At 32.2% G+C, this 24,040-nt stretch overlaps 6 protein-coding genes across 8 annotated transcripts; 2 read left to right on the top strand and 4 right to left on the bottom strand.

The window, feature by feature from the left end:
• Positions 1 to 1,626: 1,626 nt before the first annotated feature.
• Positions 1,627 to 2,504, bottom strand: LOC125056300. The gene is made up of 2 exons (XM_047659328.1): positions 2,252 to 2,504; positions 1,627 to 1,983 (listed from the first exon to the last, which is right to left on the bottom strand). The coding sequence occupies exons 1-2, from the start codon at positions 2,258 to 2,260 to the stop codon at positions 1,627 to 1,629; spliced, it is 366 nt and encodes a 121-aa protein (XP_047515284.1). The 5' UTR covers positions 2,261 to 2,504.
• Positions 2,505 to 4,801: 2,297 nt separating this feature from the next.
• On the bottom strand, positions 4,802 to 11,598 carry LOC125055826 (cytochrome P450 302a1, mitochondrial). Its single transcript, XM_047658454.1, has 8 exons — positions 11,005 to 11,598; positions 10,291 to 10,522; positions 9,201 to 9,385; positions 8,089 to 8,290; positions 7,182 to 7,341; positions 6,157 to 6,405; positions 5,501 to 5,707; positions 4,802 to 4,942 (listed from the first exon to the last, which is right to left on the bottom strand). The coding sequence occupies exons 1-8, from the start codon at positions 11,168 to 11,170 to the stop codon at positions 4,826 to 4,828; spliced, it is 1,518 nt and encodes a 505-aa protein (XP_047514410.1). The 5' UTR covers positions 11,171 to 11,598; the 3' UTR covers positions 4,802 to 4,825.
• A 13-nt stretch (positions 11,599 to 11,611) lies between these two features.
• On the bottom strand, positions 11,612 to 12,935 carry LOC125055827 (probable tRNA N6-adenosine threonylcarbamoyltransferase, mitochondrial). The gene has a single exon (XM_047658456.1). The coding sequence runs from the start codon at positions 12,856 to 12,858 to the stop codon at positions 11,617 to 11,619; it is 1,242 nt and encodes a 413-aa protein (XP_047514412.1). The 5' UTR covers positions 12,859 to 12,935; the 3' UTR covers positions 11,612 to 11,616.
• Positions 12,936 to 13,388: 453 nt separating this feature from the next.
• LOC125055829 lies at positions 13,389 to 15,296 on the top strand. Its single transcript, XM_047658459.1, has 2 exons — positions 13,389 to 14,044; positions 14,596 to 15,296. The coding sequence occupies exons 1-2, from the start codon at positions 13,824 to 13,826 to the stop codon at positions 14,957 to 14,959; spliced, it is 585 nt and encodes a 194-aa protein (XP_047514415.1). The 5' UTR covers positions 13,389 to 13,823; the 3' UTR covers positions 14,960 to 15,296.
• A 247-nt stretch (positions 15,297 to 15,543) lies between these two features.
• On the bottom strand, positions 15,544 to 18,020 carry LOC125055828 (eukaryotic translation initiation factor 3 subunit G). 2 transcript variants are annotated; one of them, XM_047658457.1, is made up of 6 exons: positions 17,928 to 18,020; positions 17,557 to 17,745; positions 17,268 to 17,432; positions 16,918 to 17,041; positions 15,889 to 16,106; positions 15,544 to 15,741 (listed from the first exon to the last, which is right to left on the bottom strand). In XM_047658457.1, the coding sequence occupies exons 2-6, from the start codon at positions 17,743 to 17,745 to the stop codon at positions 15,598 to 15,600; spliced, it is 840 nt and encodes a 279-aa protein (XP_047514413.1). In that variant the 5' UTR covers positions 17,928 to 18,020; the 3' UTR covers positions 15,544 to 15,597. The 2 variants fall into 2 exon arrangements, with proteins under 2 accessions (XP_047514413.1, XP_047514414.1); XM_047658458.1 differs by having other exon boundaries at positions 17,856 to 17,999.
• A 1,576-nt stretch (positions 18,021 to 19,596) lies between these two features.
• Positions 19,597 to 23,505, top strand: LOC125055972 (band 4.1-like protein 5). Of its 2 annotated transcripts, none has more exons than XM_047658766.1 (2): positions 19,597 to 19,804; positions 20,946 to 23,505. In XM_047658766.1, the coding sequence occupies exon 2, from the start codon at positions 20,961 to 20,963 to the stop codon at positions 22,491 to 22,493; it is 1,533 nt and encodes a 510-aa protein (XP_047514722.1). In that variant the 5' UTR covers positions 19,597 to 19,804; positions 20,946 to 20,960; the 3' UTR covers positions 22,494 to 23,505. The 2 variants fall into 2 exon arrangements, with proteins under 2 accessions (XP_047514722.1, XP_047514721.1); XM_047658765.1 differs by having other exon boundaries at positions 19,598 to 19,849.
• Positions 23,506 to 24,040: the final 535 nt, after the last annotated feature.

Below are 24,040 nucleotides of genomic sequence, written 5' to 3'. Positions count from 1 at the left end.
TTTTAGTTTCTGTTTTTAATTGATTGAGCAGTCTGTTGTATTTGTCTTGAGTCGATATACATTCTTTTTCCCCATCCATCAGGGATTTTTCGAGGTTGTTCAACAGCAAATCAGTGTTACCGGTGCATTCGATGGCTTTCATGTTGTTGTGAAATTGACGTGCTTTCTTAGCACGTGTTCCTGAGAGTTTTGCTCTTACCATTCTGTGATCTGAGTTAAAATTGAAGTTATTTAATACAGACAAGTCTTTGAAAACTTTTATCTTGTTAGACATTATATAGTCGATCTCGTTTTTATACCGGCCGTTAGGAGAGATCCATGTCCATTTCTTTGATGGTTTCTTTTTGTAAAAACTGTTAAGAATACTTAATTTATTTTCGATAGCGAAGGATACTAGTCGTGAGCCGTTTATACTTCTTTTGCCAGATCCGTGATTTCCTATGGTATATTCTTCTCCACTTTTTTGTTTACCAATCTGTCCATTAAAGTCACCCATGACTATTATGTTTTTTGATGCATTTGCAACAGTGGATTGAAGATCTTTGTAAAATCTTTCAATTTTTGTTGTATCTTCTTTTCTTTTTGGTTCGGTAGGTGAATAAGCCTGGATTATAGACCATTGTTGTTCTTTCTCTCCATCTACAGGGAATTGAATGTTGAGAAGTGCAATCCGTTCTGAAATCCCTCTTAATTCCTGTATGTTTTTGGCGAGGTTTCTTTTAACCATGAATCCGACTCCATATAGTCCAGGCGTCTCCCCGATATGGTGTAGTATGTATTTGCCATGGTCTTCAATTCTTTCCCCAAGTCTTCTCACTTCACTGATGCCAATTATGTCCCATTTAATTTCATCTAGTGCTAATTCTAGTTCTTGTAATTTTTCCATGGTTCCTAGTGATCGGCAATTTATAGTTGCTATATATAGATCGTCATTTGTCTTCCTGTTATTTCTTATCTTTAGAGGGTCTTGGTCATTTTCCCCCACGAGGGGGTCTACATTGTCTACATTTACTGACAGTTCTCAAATCAAGGGCGTAGAACGAAAGAGAAGAACTGGCATTCGCCACTCTTTTTAATCGCCAAGTTTTTTGTTTTACACAACGTTTGTAAGGAGCTGCCATTACACCATTACACCATGTTGCACATGACATCTTAAGTAATAAATAATAATAAAATAAATTAAAAACAAAGATTTGACCTCTATCAGCAGGAGGCATGGTGAAATAGGAGCACGCACTTTCATTTTCGTGGGAACAACAGGCAACCTTCCCAGAAGTTATAGATCTCTGCCGTTTAATGCTTTCAAGGGGAAGTTGACTAATTTTTTAAAGGCATGGTGCCTATAGTGTGGGAGAGTATTTAGACAACAATTATAAATAACTTGACATTTGCATGGCTTTTAATATGGCTGATTGTGCGTTTTTATATAATTAATCAATCTGAATGTTCCACTTTCTTTGCAAATAAACGATATATCATGATTATTTGTTATTACTTTCTTATTGTTTAAAATTGCTCTGTATTTATTAAATACGGGTTGAAGTTGACCTTATTTTGAAGGGAGATAGATATATTAAGGGTAATAAATTCAAATACTTCATAATTTTTATAATTTATTTATCTAAATCACTGAGAACTAGCATCCACCGATTCAGGAATGTTGGACATGGGCTGGTGATTGGTTTCAACATGGTATCCGTCGAGTCCAGCGGTGAACTTGGTGATGTAGAGTTCGCCATCGTCACCGATGTAGGAGATTTCACCTTCAGTGACAAGCACGTATTCCCCTTTGGCAGTGGGGACTAACCTTCCTCGCTGTGAGACCACGGTACCCTCGGCTGTGACGTAGCGCAGTGCGTACTGGCCGAATTCGTCGTGGATCTCTTCATGTTCGAGCGCAGGTAATGCGCGTCTTGCTGCGATTTCTGGGTCTACGCTGGGCGCGCAAGATGCCGCCGCGACCAAAGCACAGAATACTACGAACTGGAAATTAAATTTTGAATTAATACAGGACACTTATATGTTGTAAGAAAAATATTTAAAAGAAATTGACATTCAAACAACTTTCTTAAGGTTTAGATGTTTCGTATAAGTTTCCAACTCCAAAACACCATTATAAAAAACACTTTCAAAGAAAGTTTTACAATTCAGACTCCTGTTCGAAATTTGAAATTCAAAGTCGAAGAAGGTTAATTGTAGTTTTCAAATATTTAAATTTAGACCAATGAAAACAAATCGTCAGAAAACTTACCATTTTCATGTTGATGAAGTTTTAGTTGAAACTTGTAGTTTACAATTGAAGCTCTTAGGACTGCTGGTTCCTTTCTGATGTCAATGTCAAGAAACTACCACTTTATATACTAAACTAATTTACAATTAACTCGTATACCTAATTACTGTAATATAGCTAATGGATAATGTAATGAGTGCAAGTAATGCAAATTTCAAATATTCGCACATTAACATTAGTAATTATCAAAATTCTTTGATAATGATTTCTTGAAACTGATTCCTTAGTTTGCTTTGATGATTCGCCGCGAGTGTGTGATTTTTAAATATGATAAAATTCAATCGAATTAAAATGGTAAGAATGTTTTACTTTTCTATCCATAGACTTACTGGCGGTACTTATAAGATACTATATACCAACTTGCTGTCATGAAGGAAGTCTTCTTACGGAACTTCCATATATTATGTATTCGATCTCCATAAAAATGTATTCGAATTAATACACTTAGGGCTAAGTTTAAATCCCGTACGTCTAAAATGTCTTAGATTTTGACATCGAGTACCTAGTCGTAGTTCGCCGTAAGATATGAGCCAGTCTTTCTAAATCTTGACTACTTATATTTTATATGTAACTAGCAGACCGGCCAAGCGTTGCTGTGGCTAAGGTTTTTGTTATATTACATAGTAGCAAACTATTCAAGCGAAACGGTAGGAGAACACCAGTCATGGGGACCACCATACTTTTCTGGTGGTTATGCCATTAAATTGTAGCTTATGTGAAACGTTGGTACTTTCAACACAGCGCCATCTTTTAGAATTGTGACTATCAAATAATAATCAAATATTTAGCAATAAAATAATATTGCGGGTATAAATTGAAATGTAAGCTATCCTATATTTTAAGTTGGATCAAACTACACACGGTGTGCAAATTTGATTGATATCGGTTCGGTAGTTTAGGAGTCCATCGCGTACAAACAACGTGACACGTAATTTATATATATTATGATTTTATCGAACTAAGCAGGTTTATATTTTCAGATATTCGATCTGAGATCAGCACTCGTTATACAGCTTCTGCTACTGACAAGCACGTCTAAAGGCTCTGACATAGAGGATTTTAAAAGTTTCTTACCATCAGACAATGAAAGAGGAAACTATGAAAAAGGTATCCCAAATTCGCCATACATGAGCTTCACCCAATATGGAAACAATTTCTTCTTCAAACCAAACTTCGATCTTGGACCTAAATACCAAAAACATCATTTTAACTCGCCGAATTACAAAGAAACAATACCAATGGAACCGCTAACAACATATGTAGAAGCGGATCTCAAAAAAGAATTAAAGTACCCCAACGTACCAGTACCTCCGTTAGAAAATCCAAAGTCCGAGCCCGTTCAAAGACAGCCGAGTGCAGAAATAATTCCAATAGCCAAAATGGGTGAAGATACACAAGTCATATTGGGACACGCAGAACCGTTACCAGTATTAAAAGGTTCACTGAATGTTCGTGAGTTATTACCAATTCTATATCAATTCTTTCAACCGTACTTACAAAACGCGCAAGGCAACGAACAAAAGCAAAGATCAGTGCCTTATATAAAACCCCAAAGATCACAAGGGAAAAGGAATCATCGAAGGATATGTGGAACCATGTGTAGACCACAAGTTAATACAATGGAAGAATTGCTCATGCGTGAAACTTATGGTCAAATGCCTGATGGAGGATATATTCCGTATCTATAGACAATGCGTAAGACTAGTACTACATATATTAATTTAAATATCGGTAGGTACCATCATAAGCTGATATGGAGTCCAGCTATACATAATCTAGATTTAGAATGACCTAATCTCTCTTTAGGTATATAAGATTTGCCTATGAAGGGTTAGTTGGAATATGTATATAATAATATGTATGTAATGGATGTATTTCTGTAATAAATAAATAAAAAATAAAATGTCAGTTTTTTTCTGCTGCTTAATAAATGTGTATCTTTCTATTGGTGTTTATTTTGTATAAAAAGATTGATTAACGTAATACGTAGTATGTATTATTTGTCTAAAGCTAATATTTATATTTTATAATGGACTTCAAATCCCCAGTCGACTTGTTACAAATACTTTACTATAACTGAACTATAAAATAAGATAATTTTTTGGACAAATGAGCATTAAATTTAAAACCAACAGCCCTTTAAAAGGCAAAATGAGAAATATCTATACAAATAGCAAAATATTAAGGCTATAATATGTCCCTTTCACTAATCCTTTATTGATTATCGTCTGAGTAGCCGCCTTTTGAAATCCAAATTCTTTCTTCCTCTGAATCGTAAATGTACAATTCACATAGATTGTAGAGGATAGGTGTGTTCGTCATCCGTCATCCGTCATAGGCGGGACCGAAGATGTCCAGATATATAAATATTTGTCTGAGCATTTGGACGAATACATACATATACATAAATATAATTGTATCACTTATTGTAGCCACATGTTGGAGATGTCGCTACAGCAATGACTGCATGGTATTAATATACATATTACAATTGTAAATAAAACAGGAAAGTTCAATCTTATTAGTTTTATTCATTTAAAGTTCAAGACGTGGTGTGAATTTCAGTGAAATAGGTTTATCTGGTTTATTAATTAAAAGCGTTTTAACTCCGAGCTCTCCACCCAACCAGTTGATTTTGTATGTGCGGATTAACTGAAATAAATAAATATTTGATCAATGATCGTAAACCTTTTTCTGACTGCCTTTTTAATTACTTTTCAAATCAAAATAAAACAACCTAATAGCCGTACTCAGAGTTTACTAGTAGTTAACAGTTACTAAAGTTATTGAATAAATCTATCTGTACAAAAAAATAATCAGGAAATATGTTGGTAAGCGCGAAACTCGACTGGAACAATTCGAGTATTTTTTTTTATTTATTCCTTGAACACTGAGGAAGGTTTTTATAGAGAAAAAATTTGAAAACTTGGTTTTTGTCCGAAAAAAACGAACTGTGAATGAAATGAAAATGTTCCATAACCTACAGAAAATGTAGCCTAAGTAAAAAAATATTAAGGCGAAACTAAGTTCGCGGGGGGCAGTTTATATTAAATAAATTTACAATAGATCTACGTGCCCTTGAGCAACCAATATCATAACTAACATATTACAATATTAATTATCTAATTGTACAATGTAATAAATTATGAATAAGTTTTTTTTATAAGTTTTCAACAATAAATAACATTAATAACCTAATAAAATACGTACCCTTAATATAGTTATACACATATTCTGCTCAGCCAAGTGTTTAGCGATGCATGACCGAGGTCCGAAACCGAAAGGCAGACTCAAAAACGGATGTATTTCTTCATAGTGAGGCGAACCACGGAGCCACCGCTCCGGTTTGTATGACAGAGGGTTTTTGACGTATTGTGGTAGTCGTGATGCTACCATATTTTGAGTTACAACCACCGTCTAAAATAATTGTATTATTTACTGGATGACCGGGCCAACGTTGTTATGCTATGTATATGTACTATTTCTAGTAAAAAAAAATTTAATTCAACAAAAATAACTATCTACCATAATATAAAATAGGGGTTGATCGTAGAGGGGTAAAAATTAAGGGTTGTATGTATTTTTATGATACACATAAAAATATAGAAACAAATTTTTTTTGGGGTGGACACCCCTTATCACTTAGAGGTTTGAAAGATAGATAGTAACCGATTTTCAGACTTACTGAATATGCATAAAAATTTCATAAGAATCAGCCGAGCCGATTCGAAGGAATACGGGAACGAACATTGTGGCACGAGAATTTTATATATTAGATTTTCTTTTTCTTGTGACTGGTAGCTGTCGTTTATAACTGTATCGAAGGCTGGATATCACATATGAACAATTAAAAGAAAAAACCTCACCCCAGCAGGAATAGTATATCCTTTCAAATCTACATCATTTTGTAGAACACGTCCCACACCAATAGATACGGGATTTAGACGCAAACTTTCTTTTACACAACTTTTCAAATACACAGCCTTCGTGAGTACAGATGAAGAAATATCGGAATTCTCATTCGGTAGAAGGGTTGTGGCTTCTTTGTATAATTTTTCCTGGCAATCGGGGTTTCGCGCTAAATGGTATAAGGCGAAGCTTGTTGTATAGGATGTCTGGAAAATAATATTTAAATTTAAATGTGCATAACTTAAACAAATATAATAATTGTAAGAGCAGTAACAAAAGTTTTCTTTAGCACTTAGTTGTGGTTAGGTTTTATAAGATGCTTAAAACTTGTATTATATACTAGTGCAGCACTAGTAATACAATTATGTGTTTTAAGACAAGACCATTATAACAAGCTAAAGAAAATAATAATGCATCTTTGTCTTCATAATATGAGCAAATGCCTTCTATAATTTAGCGTGCGACCCCCGGCTGTGCGCGAATGGACTTTCAAGTACGTTGAAAACATTGTAAGTAAACCGACATGTCTCAATGACGAAAGATGGAATCTGTGTCTTTAATGACTTCAGTGGATTATTTATTATGAATCTATAACTATCATTTATTTGGTAAAACGGCATAAAAATCTCTTTGGAACTAAATATTTTAATATAGACCATAAGCTTGATGGTATTTTCTATAAAGGTATCGATGCATTGATCTCTACTCTCTCTCTACTTGTGTGTCCATGGGCGGCGGTATCACTTAACATCAGGAGAGCCTTCTGCCCATTTGCCCTCTGTTCTATTAAAAAAACTTAACTATAAAGTTATTTTTGACGAAATTTTTAATTTTAATAATTTCTCTTTTTATTGAAATGTATAAGGGTACAAATTGTAAGAAAAACCGCTGTTAAAAAATATTAAAATCGATTAATTGAACTTGATTTAGAAATTTAACATTTTATACAAATCCATAGAACTTTTGGTAAATAATTACTTACAGTATCCACGCCAGCCATTAATATGTCCACCATCATACCAACGATGTCTTTCATATCGAGGCCATCCTGTTGTACGCAATGATCTAGGAGTGATGAGTCAACTTCCGGTTTTGGAATTTCGTAGAAATTTAATTTCTCCAATAAAATATCCATCGATACTCTAAAATACAGTTTAAAATAATTAAGCTGGAGGTCATGTCACCTGATGGTCCCTGATGATTTCTCTGTATGAAGGAAATTGTGAGAGCAAATATCGTCAGACAACCAACATGCAAACCCAAAAACGGATAGGCGCACAAGGCTGACCAAACTACTAGACCTACTCTCTATATAAAAAAAATGTACTTTTTCACCAAACGCATTTTCCCTTTCATCTGTAACCACATTCTTACAAACAGAATTTTCACTAACGATTCAAAACTTTATACCTACTTTCATTATATCTTCTCAACCTGTCCAATGCTCAAAAAGTATTCTTCATGTGCAACAATAGTTAAATTTTAAATTTTTAGTGTTACGTTAAAAAATATTGTGACAATTTTTTTATTTAGAACAAGGGGAAAACGGACAGGAGGCTCATGTGATGTTAAGTGGACCGGACACTCTCAATGACAGTGGGTTGCGAGTGCGTTGCCGGACTTTTAAGAACTGTTACGCTTTTTCTTTTCAGCCGAAAAACTGGCTGCCCACGACACAGGTAATCCTAGTGTGGGGGCTAGTCTACTTTCTTTTTTATAGTAAACAACCTTCTTTATTACGTATAATAAAGTTTTTTTTCTTATTATAATATTATTTGCATTCACAAAGTTTTGAAAAAATAAGCAGATAACTCAACTAACCTGATTTTAACACATAGAAACGAGTGATAAGTATGTAAACTCAAAACTCACAGGGATAATATACGTACTTTTCTAAATATTCCTGCGATTTAGCCAATTTCCTATATAGAGGTGTTTTGAAAAGTTTCCACAAAACTCCTTTATCGAGCTTCATTATTCCTGAATTCGAACCAAATGCGGCAGCTATTATTTTACTAGTACGGGAATGAGGTGACTGCTCGGGCGCAGAAAAACTGTTAAAACGCTCATTGAACGCCACCGCGCCAATAACTGTAAATTAATTTAAAGATATTTAAATTTACAAATAAAATACCGCAAATTGAAAATGTTCTGTCACTTTAACAAATTTAAACGAATTTATTACATTATCATCAAAGTCGGTCCAGCTGTTTCGGAGCAGTTTTGAAGATAAAACTGAATTGTATTGGAAAATTAAATTATTTATGCTTGTTTATGTTACTTTAATTCAAGATCAAAATTAGCCAAATCGGTCCAGCCATTGTCGTTTTAGCGAGACAAACGAACAACAATTTATTTATACAAGTATATAGATTTACCATAATGTAATGTTTCGAGTGATATTAAAAAAAAAACTATTCTCGTAACACTCCCATAACTACAATTTGTGCCCAATTTCATTGATTTTTCTCATATTGACGTTTTTAATAAAACAAAGGCCTCAGGAATAACATATTAAGTCACATATTTTAGTCTCTCATATACGCACACACTTACATACGTACTTACAAACACACATATTAAAATCTACTAGTTTTTTTTTTAATTCTTTTTAACGAAAATATTATTTTCTATTTTTTTATATATTTCGCTGGTTTGCTAAAAAATTAAATAAATCTTCTCAATCAGCCTTTCGCTAACTACGATATTTTTCCTATCAATTGCGCTTGTATACTCGAACTCCTACTTTTGAATATCTGTAACGGTGATTAACGATCGGGGGTCACAAAGTTAAGGGAGTCATAAAATAAAAAAGGGATGGCTATTGGAAGTAGCGACGAAATTCAACAGATAATTAATATAAAGTAGTAAGTTATGATTGTGCAGTACTAACTTATAATTGTGTCATCCACGGAATGATATTATGTTATGATATCAATTAATGTAAACGTGGAAAACGAATCAAAACCAGTAATTTAAATATTTTAAAAGTTCCAGGTACCTTCAAGATTTAGACGATTTAAATACGGTAGGAAGTCCGAAACCGATGTACGATTATTATCTTTTATCCATTGTATAAATTCCGTGACCACCTTATCTGTAATTTTTACGTATTTTTTCGCATTTTGTGGACCAGAAAAGTTTTTTTGAAAGGCACTCCGTAAACGCCACCATTCCGGGCCATTGCTGAAAGAGTATTAAACAATATTTAATATGAATAGTTACAAGATACAATGTTTATTAGGTATTCTGGCGCGAGCAGTGTTGGTCTAGTGGCTATGACCATTGCGTGTTGTTCCCACGAGAATGTAAGTGCGTGCTCCTATTTCACCGTGCCTCCTGCTGATAGAGGACAAGTCTCTGTTTTTAATTTATGTTGTTATTATTAATTACTTAAGATGTCATGTGGAACATGGTGTAATGTTTGCAGCTCCTTACAAACGTTGGGTAAAAAAAATGGCGATTAAAAAAATAGTGGCGGAGAGTTTATTGCCAGTTCTTCTCTTCCGTTCTACGCCCTTGATTTGAGAACGAGCACTAAATTTAAAGTTAGAAGCATTTCATTTCTTTTTTTTTTGACGTTCATAAGTGTACATTTTGACTTTTGACCATGACCCCGAAGTCTTCTTTCGAATCACGGTTGTACACCAATGAACTTTTCTATTTGCGTATTTAACACATACTCGTACGCGAAAAACTTCGTGAGGAAACCTTAGACCCAAAAGTCGGCGGCATGTGTTAGGCAAATTAAAAAAATGTCAACCGACACAGAAAAATAAAGCCGTGACTAATGGTTGTAGTTTTTTTTATATTGTTAAGTTTATTTACTAAGTATATCGTTAGTTCTTGAATACACAAAATCAAAGTGTAACGATCCTTTACAAAGCTCTGTCCTATTATAGTTTGTAGAGTTATTCTTTTAAACACAAGATTTATACAGAAACAGAATTCTACAAAATTTCGCGGCCAATAAATTGGCCAGTTAGACGTTGGTCAGATTCAGTTTTTTTCCTACCAAAAGTGCATGTGCAAACTTTCCTCTATGACGCAAAATCTAAGTTACGTGCAGAACTAATTATATCGTAACTTACGTGGAAAGGAGACCGCCTGAATTGTAAACTTTAGGTTTGCCAAGACGATAATGTAACATGGCTATATGGCTCCTTCGGGCTGGATAGCGATCGTTTTGCCGGAATATTATCTCCATTAGTTCTGGTTCATAAATATGGAGTAAGTTTACAATCGGATACTCCCTCACAAGGCCCCCGTAACGGCGCCAGTTCAGCCAGGCATTTTTGTCCAATGTATCAGCATTATAATCACCTAGGACGAAATTTATTTAAAACGCAACTTAAACTCTTTAAGTATGTATATCATTCTTGATTTGTGCTGTGGCGGTTACTATTAACTAAAATTTTAAGTCATGTTGAATCAGTTTTCATCTCGTAATATAAAGATGTAAAATAATGGTAGTTTATCTAAATATTTGATTTGGCCATACGAGAATCACAGTTCAGTCTCATCGCATAGCAACGAATCAGATTTTTTCTCTCCAAAAATATAAATTAATACATTAATTATTTTTAGGTAATTGCGTTATACGTTAATTATATGCCAATAAGAGAACGCAATACTTAATTTATTTTTAATAATTTCCTTATAGGTAATTAAAATGAATTGAATCGTATAGGTATGTGGCTAATTACATATGTACTTATAAAATCAATCTGTTGTCGATAATGTTTTATTTTTTTATAACTTAAATGCTGAATAATGGATGTGTTTTAGTATTGTAATAAACTTACCTATAATGGGCCAGTACTTGTAAAGGCTGCCAATAACGGGGAATATTTTTGGTCCCGGAATGTCTTTTATACTAAGTTTTGTATTTGTACATGGACGTCGCGGAGTACCGTTACGAAAAAGCGGAATAAATTGAAATGTTTTCGTTTGTTTTATATTATAAAGCATTTTATCTTAAAACACTACGCAAGCCAAGAAAGCAGAAAATATACTGAAATCGGACACCCTCTGCTTATGATATGAAATGAGATGCACATACTTTAGCATGAAAAACAATGCAAGACAAATGTATTCATCTAAACTTTTTACCTGTTTGTACCAATGTAAATTTTTATATCTGGTCTTATAACTTCGAGCATTGTATAATGTATATCGTTATTTTATTCAACAAAATCGCTGATACCTGAATTGAATAACTCAGACTAGCTTGAGACAGTGTTCAGTGTTGATGTAGAAATGTTCACATATAGTTATTTAGTAACACAAAAACCAAAAAAGAGAAATTTCAATTTGATATTTCAAACTATTTTTTGATATTTCTAAATATTTGCTCTATTATTCATTGAAAAATGAAGATACTGAATTTATCCAGATTCAATAAAACACTTAAACAATTAATTTTTTATTTTTAACAACTTCATTGGTATTTTAGCTTCCTTCACATTTGGGATGAAGTTTTCTCCTAAAGGACTAACTGCTTTTATATCTAGGCTACTTAAATCTCTAACAATGTCTAGACCTTCTCGCCATTTTTCAAGCCCATTCCAAGCTATCATTACACCATTGTCTGTACATAACTTAGGTGGTGGCCTAAAAATTTTATATCCCATATCGTCACACAAAATTGTAAGATTTTTAAAAATGAAATTATTACATGCCACACCTCCAGACACTACCAACTTTCCCTCATGCTCAGAAAGTAGTTCTCTTGTTTTGCAAAACTCCATGGCTCTCTGAGTTCTATGGATCAGGTGTCTGGTCACAGCCATGAGTAAAGCCGCACACAAATCATTTACTTCTGGTATCAATTCATCAGCCTCAATATTGTGTTCTTTCTCTTTTTTATGCAGATGTAAAAATGTTCCTGTTTTAAGGCCATTAAAACTAAAGTTGCAATCTTTATAATCAGCCATTGGCAAAGGTAATTTAAAAATGTGAGGATTTGTTGCTTTAGAGGCAGCTGTTTCTATAGCTTGACCACCAGACATTTGGGAATATTCAGACACATTTCTTAGTTTCATCTTTCTTGCTACCTTATCAAACACTTCTCCCGGAGCAGAATCTATACTTTCACCTAGTAATTTAAACTTGTTTACACCTTGAACTAATGCTAATAAGCAATGTCCACCAGATATAAGAAGTGTAAGATATGGAAATGTTATACTTTGCTGCATTCTAGCAACTAAGGCATGAGCTTCCATATGATGAATGGGTATCAGTGGCTTATTAAACTTTCTAGATAAATGTTTGGCATATTTCATACCAATTGCTAGACTTAGTGGTAATCCAGGTTGAAGTGTAACAGCTAAAGCAGTTATGTCATTCATAGATAATTCAGCTTTTTTTAATGTTTCCTCAACAGTTGGTTCTATAAACCTTCTATGGAGATCTTGTGCCACATCTGGTATTATACCACCATTCCTTAAATGTATTAAACTTTGACAGTGCAGTGATTCTGATAAAAGTGTACCTTCAGAATCTACTATAGCACAACCAGTATCATCACATGAAGTCTCAATACCAAGGATTAAAGCATTTGAATATCTTTTAATTCCTGTATATTTCTTGTGCTTTGTAAAACATAGTAAAGTTTTTATTGATTTTGTAAATGATCTATATGAGCCGTTGATGAACATAATAAAAATACGTTAATAAATAATAATAGTATTTTCAATATATTTGTTTTATTATTGTCTATAATCTGTATTCTGTATTTCAAGTTTCAATTAATGCATAGGCTATAATAATCACAAAGTATAGACCAAGTAGAGATACTAACGTATATAATATCTGATAATCGCGTATCTGATATACGTATTTGGTTGCTTGTCTAGTGATTAGTTTATAATTCATTTTCTAGTCATCTTTCTAGTTGTCTTCGACATATTATGTTATTAATAATCTATTACTAAACCTTTAAGTACTTAACTTTATTATTTTTATAAATAATTGTCAAGTTTAGGTTTATATAATCTGAAAACCTTAACTAAAGTTTAAATTCTTATCTAACTACCTATTTCTAAAAACAAATTGATGAGATTATTTTTTTACGACTTTACTATTCGTAAAGAACTCCTACTTATAAGTATAGAGGAATAAGATGTAGTCTATGAGCGAGTATGGACGACCACGGACCACAGACTTATTAGAGATGCTTATGTAGATTGTAGTGTAACTACTGCATAGTTCAAATATTCATACTATCTATACAAAAAATTAAATTTTTAGATCAATTTAACAACTTTTAATTCGTTATTAGAGTTGTTTCGACTTTCGATTAACGCAACTAACTTCTCAATTATCCTTCCTTTTAAAGTACAAGATTGAATCACAACTCATATCATAGTAATAGTATGCCTTAATTCTCATAAAAAAATTAGACAACACAAAAAAGAAACATTCTAAGATTTACTTGAATTGTGCTAACATTAGTTATGAACCACCTAGTGCAATGATCATTCAGTGCAAACAACATATAAATAATAAAGCATCGTGATTCGTCATAACTAAATCATTAACGTTGCCAAGTTTTCAAATAAAGTATTTAACCTTACATTACAGTTCGAATTAGACTGACGAGCTACGTTCTTGCAGTTTAAACATGGACATCTTTGAAAGAGTCTATCGTAACTTAATGAGAAAATTAAATGAACTACCTGTAACGGTTAATAAAACTGTTGACATTGTTAATAAATCTCTTAATAATGTAAGAGTACCTCCATTAACAAGAGATAATGTACTTTATTATTATATACCCATGCAAGGGCTTGTTAGTTACACAACATTGTCAGTGAGTGTTATGAACCCACATCTAATGGTCAGGTACTGTGGTTTTTTAGATAATCAAGTAGAAAATGCTATTGAGTAATACATGTTTATAATTATTTTTGGGGTCAGTCCAAGTTCACTGTTTTGAACTAGAAAAAGTTTGTTTTATCTACAATAAAGTATACAGTATTTACAATTTTCTTAACCTACAAAGTAATAACTAAAAAGAAAATCAAAACAAATTTGAAAAAGTGTGGTTCCTGTGGCTGTGTACCTTTAACGCTGGCAGCAATTCGCCGCTGTATTGCGATACTTATTCGTTGAGCCAGGAAAGTGCCAGCTCTAGGGTTACTTACCGGTACTATCTACTAGGCGCCAACTTAAATCTTTAATAAGCATCTGTGCACTTGAACCCCACGGCTCAAGAGTCTCTTCTCCAAAGGGAATAAATCCGAAGTTGAAGGAAAGACTCTTATATTTGTGCTGTTTATTATTAGAATAAATAATCTTTGTTACAATAGGTATAGATCTCTGAGTTGCATGCAGAAATATAATTTGTTATTGTTACAAGGTTTGTAATTTGAACATAATTAATTTTTTTTTAGATTATTTCCTCGTCGAGATATCACAGACATCCTATTCTTGTCAGCGGGTGGTGGAGCTGGGCTTTGGCTCTGGTCTAGACCTCATGTAGCTGCTGCAGCACCAGCTAGACGGTTTTCTTGGGCGTTTTTAGGTGGTTGTCTTTGGCCACTAGGATCAATATTTCTATGGGCAATTCTAAGAAGTTCTATTGGCCAAAGACCTGTTATTGGTACTATTGTTGGTGTGTCAACAGGAGCAATGCTCACCAATATAGCAGTTGACTATTTCCAATATATAGAACTCATGTTTTGTGGAGAGATTCGGTTACCTGATGAAACATACAGTCCAAATAGTGATGATGAGAAATATGATATTGATCTTTAAGGTAATAAGTTATATAAAATATTTCAGATAATGCAATTTTTATTACAAACAAAACAAGTTTTGTTTCCCTACTGTTTCAATGTAAAGTATATCTTCTGCATCAATCAATTATACTTAGTAAAAGACCTGTTTAATATTTTATATTTTTTTTGTTGGAGACTATAAGTTATATATATAAATGCTGCATTGGTGTATTGTGTAAATGAATAGTGGTATGTAGCTTTCTGATTATCTCCTCTTATGCTTAAGCACGGTTTTTTCTTCTATCTGTAAGTGTAATGTAATATTCAATTTGTATCTAGTCTTGTGCAATTGTTAATTATACTGTTATTTCTGCTGACATTGTTTCATTTACATTTTAAAAGCCCAATTTCATAAATAACTACTACAAACGAGATATACCAGAGAATTTTAAGTTTTTATATTTTTTTGGCTAAGTAGCTCTACATGCATTTCTCAATTTTGAAAATTGGTAAAAAAATTATCTGATAAAATAATGACTAATCATTGCAGTGTAGTGATTTTTGAAAGTGCAAAACATGATTCCATATACAAAATATCTAAAAAGGAAAAATAACAAAAAGTATCAAGTAACTCAATTATATTTTGAAGATTACAAAAATACATGAAATGTTTGTCTAATTGTTTTGTGGTGGTTTGGACCATTCAACATTTAAAATCAAGTGATCATAACCATGTCCATTAAGAGTTTGGATAGCCTTTGCGGCATCAGCCTTGAATTTGAAATGAACATATGCAAATCCTTTGCATAACCCAGTACTCTGTAACAAAATTTAATAATTAGGAACAATTTCACATACAAAGAGTTGTGTTTTTGAACAAATTTACTAGGTATCTCAATTCAGTATAGCAAAACTTAATACACTGAATACAATTTTATGAATCATGAAGTGTAATAAATATAATACCTTCTCTTTCGCCAAGTATAGTTTGTGCACTGGTCCAAATCCTTTGACAAGGTCATCAAGATCAGCTTCAACAGCAAAGTTGCTAAGGTTGGATATACGAATAGCAGCAACATCATCACCTCGCCTTGCACCAGGAGGTTCACGACCTGGTCCACGGCTTGCTCCTTCACGCATGTTAGGTGCCACATATTTGTTTGTAGATGAAGCTGCTTTAGCTTCTGCAAGCATAAATAAAAAAATTCATTATTATCCTTCCATGAATATACTTAGTCAGAAATTTTAGTATAATGTATTGTAATATTTAATTAAACTTAATTTTGTAAATTATAAAGTTATCCTCCTGGAGTATTAACATAATTTCACAGAGAAGAAGAAAGATGAAAGAAATTACAATTGCGTTACATAATATTCAAACAGAATTCGATACACAGAAACATGACAGAACAAGTAACATATATGAATAAATCATTTTACATACTAGTGAAAAATTTAACATACTTGAATCGAAAAATAAAGATTTAGCAGAGATGGTGAAGAAACAAGAAAGTAGACTATTTACTAGAATAAATTGCTTGACCGAGAAATATATTTTTCGGCATTGAAGAAAAAAACATATTCCAGCTTAGAAAAAACTTTATAGATGAGTTTTTTATACAATTAAATCAAAGTGTAGAGTCAATAAAAAGAGAAAGCAGCTGGCATAATAGAGAAGTTTATAAGTTTTTAACTTAAGGTACAGAAAATTTAAAAAATATCTCACGTAATTTATGGACACCCCCTTATGTAAAAGATTACCCTGAGTATGTACTTGATATAACTAAAGAATAAAAATTCATTTCTCTAGCCATTTGGTCACTGTGGGAAATTAGACTAGATTAGATCTTCACAACTCACCATTTCATTAATTCTATATTTTTATATAGATCACTTCCATATCTTCTCCTTGTCTCTGGTTTAAAATCTTGTTTACTTTTTAAATCAATTCATAATAAATGTACAGTAGGATATAATAATTTATACAATACATACCTGCTGCTTTGGCAGCTTCGTTAGCTTTAGTCTGAGCAAGTTGGGTGTGCTTAAAGGGACAGCTTGAAGTCCAATGCTCTCCTTGACAGGTACGACATTTGAAAATGACACTGCTTGTTTGGGGCTGAAAAAATTTTTTTACATTATTATTTCATTTAATTTTTTTTTAAGTAAATGTGTTGCATTTTAATCAAGCAATATGCAACTGTATGGATGAAAAAAATTAAACACAGCAAGCAAGCACAGTATTTGTATATTTTCTCAGGCTTTTCATTAGAGGCTTTCATACTCAGTTAAATTAATGGTTCAGCAAACTAATGTAATAATAAATAATTTATTCCAATTGTTACCTTTAATCCATCCAAGTCACTGTCATCAGGACGCTGTGCTTCTTCTTTGCTACTAATAAACTGCATGAATACATCTTCAGCAACATTGGTAGTGGCAGGGTTTGGTCCAGGTTTGTCTTCAGCAGAATCACCAAATTTACTCCACGTTTTACGTTTAGCAATACTCTGAAAATATAATTCAAGCGATTTTTAAGTAAACATCTCATCTTGTCTATCTTTTTAATATAATATTATTCTACAAACTCAAAATAATGATATCCTCAACATTGTGTTTTAAAACTAAACTTACCTTAGATACAACACGTTTTTCTATTTTGTATGTACGGACGATTTTAACTTTTTTATTATCGTTATCGTACTTGTATTCTGTAACAATTTTAAGTCCATTTTCAACAACTTCCGAAGGCGGAGGAAGAGCACCTTGGTCTATTTCAACCTCATCCGCCCAAGACGATTGAATTTCATCAGCAACTGGCATCTGAAGGCATAGACATACAAAACTATGTTTAATGTTATAATACAATAAAATAGTACCAATAATTACATTGACATGATGTCTTATTAACTACATAAACGGTATGTCCTAACCTTACTTTATGGAAAATTAAGTACAATTATGTTCACTTAAGGTAATATTATCAACAACCATACGTTAATTACCTTAGTAACAAATATATACCACACTTGGCCGGATAGTTTTTAAATTTATAAATCGATGACGACGATAATTATCACATTTAAGAAAACTGGAAACTGTCCAGTGTGACCAGATTTTAATTGACGAATCTACTGCTTGTGGAGGTTAAAAACTACTGAATTCTACCGAAAGGAACGAGAAAATCTATTATATTTTTTTACTGTTGTGTTACAACGTAAAACATGAATGTTTTCTTGACAAAACGATAGAATAATAAAAATAAGAATTTAATTTAAAAGAAACCAAGTTTTTTTTAAATTAAATTCTAAAAAATGTATAAAATGATACTTAAAGTAAAGATTTTTCGTCTTTATGTTGGGTAACATTGTCATAAAGCAATTTTCAGTCCATTAACTTGAACATACTTCTGTCAGATCTGTTGACTGAAGCGGAGTAGTTTTTATATAATTTATCTTCATAAAGCAATTCAAAATGGAACTCATCATGTTTTGTATGTCTGTTTCAATTTTATGAATAAGGGTCTGATCACTTTGAAAAATAACGTAAAATTTTGTAGATTTACATAACCAACTTTAAATAAGGGATCTTGCTCCTATTCATTGCGATATCCTTGTGTATATTTATGTTTCATTTTAAACTCGATTATATAAATTCTCAATAAAGGAATTCCCACATCACACTCTATGCTCACGGCACGAATGGTAACGAAAAGAATGAACATTAAATAGTTATAATCCAATCGATGAAAGAGGAATACCTCGCTTTTATTCGATATGCCAAAAAAAAGTACTAGAATACCTGAAAAGCGTGAATTCTACTAAAATATACCAAATAATTTTTACATACTAAATTCTGTTGACAGTACCTCAAAATCTACCAAAAAAGTAGAAATCTACTAAATCTGGTCACACTGAAACTGTCATCAAACTACAAAGATGCCAAAAAGTAAATTTCAAGCTGTTGCCATAATATAAAAAAAAAAAAAAAAAAAAAAAGTAAATTTCAAAGAAATTTAATATCCACAGATAATGCTAACATGCTATTTTCTTTCTGTGTCTGTTTTTTTAATATAGTATATCCAAATGTATTACCTACCTAGTGGTTATGCATTGTGGAGAGCTAAGAAAATGGTTATGTTTAAAAAATAATCTGCCAAACCAGTTGCATAATGGTTTTTGTCATTTTGGAAGAAAATAATTTTCAAAATAATATTGAATTACTATCTTTTTCATCTCGCATTTTGAAATATGGATGGAAAATTGTTATTTTAATATTGATAACTAGTTTTATTAATATTGATTGGCCGGCAACGCACTTTCGAGCCTTCTGGCAATGTGAGTGCTGGGCGGCGGTATCACTTATCTTCTGATGAGCCTCCTGCCCGTTTGCTAGGTATTACTTAAAAAAAACCCTTTTTACAAATCTTTAAACTTTAGAGTATAAAAACTAAATAAATAATTACAATTGCATAATTTAAAAAAAATATATATATATATATATTTATTTTTTGAAATATGTGTAATCACAGGAGACACTTTAGGGAAAGGGAAACTTCGGAAAGCTTTGAGAAGTATTACATTTTTTACTCTATGGTTTAAATTAACGTGACACCGTTTTTAGTCTGTAGTTCTATTATGTACCTCTGTCATCTGTGCTTCTGTGAAGTATATACTTACCTACTGCTGCCTAGTGCCTACTATAAGTTTACACTTCAAAACTTAAAAGTATTAAATATTGTTTTACAAAAGTAACATTCAAATGAAATGTTTTATATTTAAGTAAACAGTGAAATGATTCCATAAGTGTATGATTTCATATTGGTGTAGCGTGAGAAACGATGACTGCTTGAATTCGCGGACTGTGATGACGAATTACCTAGGTATTATCGATGTGACTGTGTTAAATAAATTATAGCATAATTTTGGTAAGTACACTTTTATAAATCATTCATACAGTTTTTAAATAAGGCGTCTCTTGATCTCTTCATGTCCTATTTTTTGTAGTAATTGGTTACGACGTTACGAAATCACCATATTTCTAGAATTATTTATTAATCAATCATTGTTCATATTTCATAGGACGAACGAATGCTTTAATGAGCTCATCATTGATTGAAAATGCTTAATTATCTCAAATAGATGTCACATAATTCTTAACAGTAAGTCTAAATGGACAGCTTAGCTAGAATATTATATAAAAATTTTAATTAAATTATAACTAGGTAAATTAAGTGTCTCAAACAACATGTACATATATATCATAATGATTTTATAAAATTTGATTTGATTCTATGGCAGAATATTTTAATGATTTTCTTAATGTTCACTTATTAATTTAAAAAAAATGAAATTCAAGTAAAATTCAGAAAATTGTGTCATCTACATTTTTTATTTTAAAAATATAAGGTTGAAATTCTCAGTGATGTTAATTCTAAAATGAAAAATAAAACAGGTACTACTTTAGATGTGTTAAATTTGTTTTATGACTACAACAGAAAACTTTTGTACAAGAGAACACTATTTGTTTGTAACATCGAAATGATAAATTTTTAATCAAATATGTATCAATAATTGATAAAAAACTTGATGGTATAATTACATTGTTAACATAAATAAATAGGCTTATTTGAGGATGGGACGATTATTATGTTTGTAATAATCGTCAGATTTAGAATTAATTAATTTGTTTGCCAACAGAAGTACTTTTAAGAAGCCCCAGATGCAAAAGACCCTGACACAATAATTGATCAGTGTGTCTATAATTATGTTTAACCTATGAGTGTTATTGAGCTATAGTTGATAGTAACACATCTGTTTTCATATTATGATTAATGATACAATATTACAATATAGTGCATTTTGTATTCATTTACAGTTTACACTAACCAGAAAGATTATAGACTAGGCCATACATAAAGTAAACCCAACACCTGTTGAAAAATAAAAGAATATAAACATCCTACTTTTTAAATGTGCACCATTCAATAATTTGAAAAGTGTTTATTTAAATAATTGTTGCAGGTACATCAAATAAAGATGTTAAGATTCCTCAGTAGAAAAGGGAGATCATCCAGCCAGACTCGAAAGAAACAGAGTCAAAAAAATGCAACAAACAAAAACTTAATTCAATGCAAGGTAATGTTACTTGATGATACTGATTTAACAATAAATCTAACCAAAAAAGCTAGTGCTGCCGATTTATATGAACAGGTATTTTATTCCTTGGACTTAATCGAAAAGGATTACTTTGGACTACAATTTACAGATACTAATAATGTTCAACATTGGCTGGATCCAACTAAAACAATTAAAAAGCAGGTTAAAATTGGACCTCCCTATACTTTGAGACTTAAAGTTAAATTTTACTCTTCCGAACCAAATAATTTAAGAGAAGAATTAACGAGGTACCAGTTTTTCTTGCAACTAAAGAAAGATGTCCTTGAAAGCAAACTGGAATGTCCTCATTCAACTGCTGTTGAGCTATCTGCACTAGCTTTGCAGTCTGAGTTGGGAGATTATGATGAAACTATACACACACCAGCAACTGTATCTGAATTTCGTTTTGTACCGAATCAGTCTGAAGAAATGGAAATAGAAATTTTAGATGAGTACAAAAAGTGCAAGGGACTCACTCCTGCTCAGGCTGAAGTCAGTTATCTTAATAAAGTCAAATGGCTTGAGATGTATGGTGTTGATATGCATATAGTATTGGGAAAAGATGGCTGTGAATACCACTTGGGCCTCACTCCCACTGGGATACTTGTTTTTGAGGGGCCACAAAAAATAGGTCTTTTCTTTTGGCCCAAAATAACTAAATTAAATTTTAAAAAGAAAAAACTAACATTGGTGGTTGTTGAGGATGATGACCAGGGACGAGAACAGGAACACACATTTGTATTTCGGCTTCATAATGAAAAAGCTTGTAAGCATTTGTGGAAATGTGCCGTCCAGTATCACACATTCTTTCGTTTACGCGCCCCAGTCAAAGGACCATCAGCGCGGCAGAACTTCTTTAGAATGGGATCACGCTTCCAATATTCCGGAAAAACGGAATATCAGACTACTCAACAGAATCGTGCACGCCGTACTGTACAATTTGAAAGGCGGCCTAGCCAACGTTTTGCCAGAAGACAGAGTCACGTTCTGCGAGAGAGAGAGAAGCAAGTCACTCCTAAGACCGAAATTGCGCCTCAAACAGAGGCTTCAGAAACGGTGCCTAGTACATCCACAGCTGAAACCCCTGCTCTAACAACCACGACTATCGAAAGTGCTCCCGTTACTAGTACTGAAACTGCCATTGAACCTTTTACTAGAAAAGGTAGTGCTAAATCCCAGAAGTCTGTAGAAATTAAAGAAGAAGAGATCGAAGATAAAGAAGAAAAAGATCCGAATGAACCTGAGGTAGAGCCTTGGTTGTATACCCTGGTCTTTAGACACTGTAGAAGTTTAGATATGAAAACATCACAGGGTTTTCAAAAAACCGCGAATCCCCTGTGGATACGTCCAGCGATCTCTTTTACATTTGAGTCCGTAAATGATAAGCAATCAAAAGTTGATTTACCAACTTAAACAGATGGCTCAAGAAATAGGAATTGTTTGCCCGTCGCGTAGCTATGAAATTTTTCCTTGCAATATACATGTTGAGTTTACTTCAAACTTTAGCTAAATAATAATTGCTGTGTCATCACAACGATCAAATCAGAATAATGCTTTTATTCTTAGCAACTTAGTTAAATTTACCGAACAGAAAGACTTGCAAATTTTTATTTATTATAAATTACTCATGTTACAAAACTTCTAATTTACTGATGCTTGATTAGCGTTGATAGAAGTAACAAATTGTATATAGAAAACGAATATCGATTGTACTGGTCGAAAGCTTCACAAGTTATTATGTCAATAATTTTGAATGAAAGAATCTATATCTTGTATTAGAAACAATTTCGATATTATGAATATAGTTTAGTAATGGGGGACTAAATTACTATTACTAACTGTTGACATGTAATAGAAATGTTGCTATATTATTATGGTCTGACCTGATCACTCGAAATAAAACATAGTTAATTTGCTTTAGTGATATGGAGTAATTTTCCAGATGGGTACGAACTTTAGATTAGAATTTGAAATCGGTAACTTGATATCATGAGATAGGCATTACACCACTCTGTGGTGCCGCCCCCTCCATATACTCTTACGTTTATTTGTTATAAATGAGGCATAGAATGTGAACTGATTTGCAGTGTCGAAATTAATTTAAAAAAAAAATGTCTTTGAATGTGAAATGTCTTAAATGTATAGTCCTAAACTACTTATTGTACTTATCACAGGCATTTATATTATGTCAGTATAATTCCAAATCACATTCCATTTAAGCATTACTTAATGTAGTATTAAATTAAACCGTCCCTGCTAACATATCGAGACTTAAGTGATGTATTATTCTATTGAATGTAATTGAGTACAATATTCAGTATTAAAAACTAACGAATATTTTTGGTGCCATAGCACATTATTTGTGTTCAAGACTAATTTTACAAAGTACATTAAAAAACAATAAAGCAACCTTCTATTGAACTGATAATTAATTTGTTTTAGAACGTTTGTTGCAGGGTTTCTGTTTTTTTACTCCGACTTTAAAATATATAAATGTAACCAAAACATCAAGGAGATAATCAGACTTTTATATGAAACCCAAGTTCAGCATTACATGTGTACATTCGTTTTTATTTGTATTAGTAAATAAGTTCTCTTTAAACCCATGCAAGTGCCCGAGTACTTAAAATGAAAAATTATATAGATATCTAATGTTTTATAGTTAGAGATTTTACTTAAAATGGTGCTTAAAATTTATAAAAATATATTCAGATTATACAATTATACCTGTTGACACTTGTAATTAAAAAATGTAATACTTATGAATTCATTTGCCTTATGAGATTTAAAATTGGGTCTATTTTAAGCTGTGACCCAAACCATAGATAATGTTAATGTTATCTATGGTCATGTTAAACTTTTAATTTATTATAAATTAAACAAAATTATATTCGGCCTGGGTGATTTTTGATGAAGTTATTTGTATATTTAATTAATCTGTGTGATTTGTTATATTAAGC

The sequence above is a fragment of the Pieris napi genome, chromosome 14, assembly GCF_905475465.1.
Source record: "Pieris napi chromosome 14, ilPieNapi1.2, whole genome shotgun sequence".
Classification (NCBI taxonomy): domain Eukaryota; kingdom Metazoa; phylum Arthropoda; class Insecta; order Lepidoptera; family Pieridae; genus Pieris; species Pieris napi.
The sequence above is the reverse complement of the archived record's forward strand: the minus strand, read 5'-3'. Positions and strand labels throughout refer to the sequence as shown.

Excerpts from the sequence above, each read along its gene's own strand:
- LOC125055972 (XM_047658766.1), top strand. The coding sequence starts at position 20,961 with ATGTTAAGATTCCTCAGTAGAAAAGGGAGATCATCCAGCCAGACTCGA.
- LOC125055829 (XM_047658459.1), top strand. The coding sequence starts at position 13,824 with ATGGACATCTTTGAAAGAGTCTATCGTAACTTAATGAGAAAATTAAAT. Across the intron at positions 14,045-14,595 it reads AACCCACATCTAATGGTCAG|ATTATTTCCTCGTCGAGATA; the intron begins GTACTGTGGTTT and ends ATTTTTTTTTAG.
- LOC125055827 (XM_047658456.1), bottom strand. The coding sequence starts at position 12,858 with ATGTTCATCAACGGCTCATATAGATCATTTACAAAATCAATAAAAACT.
- LOC125055826 (XM_047658454.1), bottom strand. The coding sequence starts at position 11,170 with ATGCTTTATAATATAAAACAAACGAAAACATTTCAATTTATTCCGCTT. Across the intron at positions 10,523-11,004 it reads CAAGTACTGGCCCATTATAG|GTGATTATAATGCTGATACA; the intron begins GTAAGTTTATTA and ends ATTTCGTCCTAG. Across the intron at positions 8,291-9,200 it reads AAATCGTCTAAATCTTGAAG|TTATTGGCGCGGTGGCGTTC; the intron begins GTACCTGGAACT and ends ATTAATTTACAG.
- LOC125055828 (XM_047658457.1), bottom strand. The coding sequence starts at position 17,745 with ATGCCAGTTGCTGATGAAATTCAATCGTCTTGGGCGGATGAGGTTGAA. Across the intron at positions 17,042-17,267 it reads GTGACTTGGATGGATTAAAG|CCCCAAACAAGCAGTGTCAT; the intron begins GTAACAATTGGA and ends AAATTTTTTCAG. Across the intron at positions 16,107-16,917 it reads CGAAGCTGCCAAAGCAGCAG|AAGCTAAAGCAGCTTCATCT; the intron begins GTATGTATTGTA and ends TTATGCTTGCAG.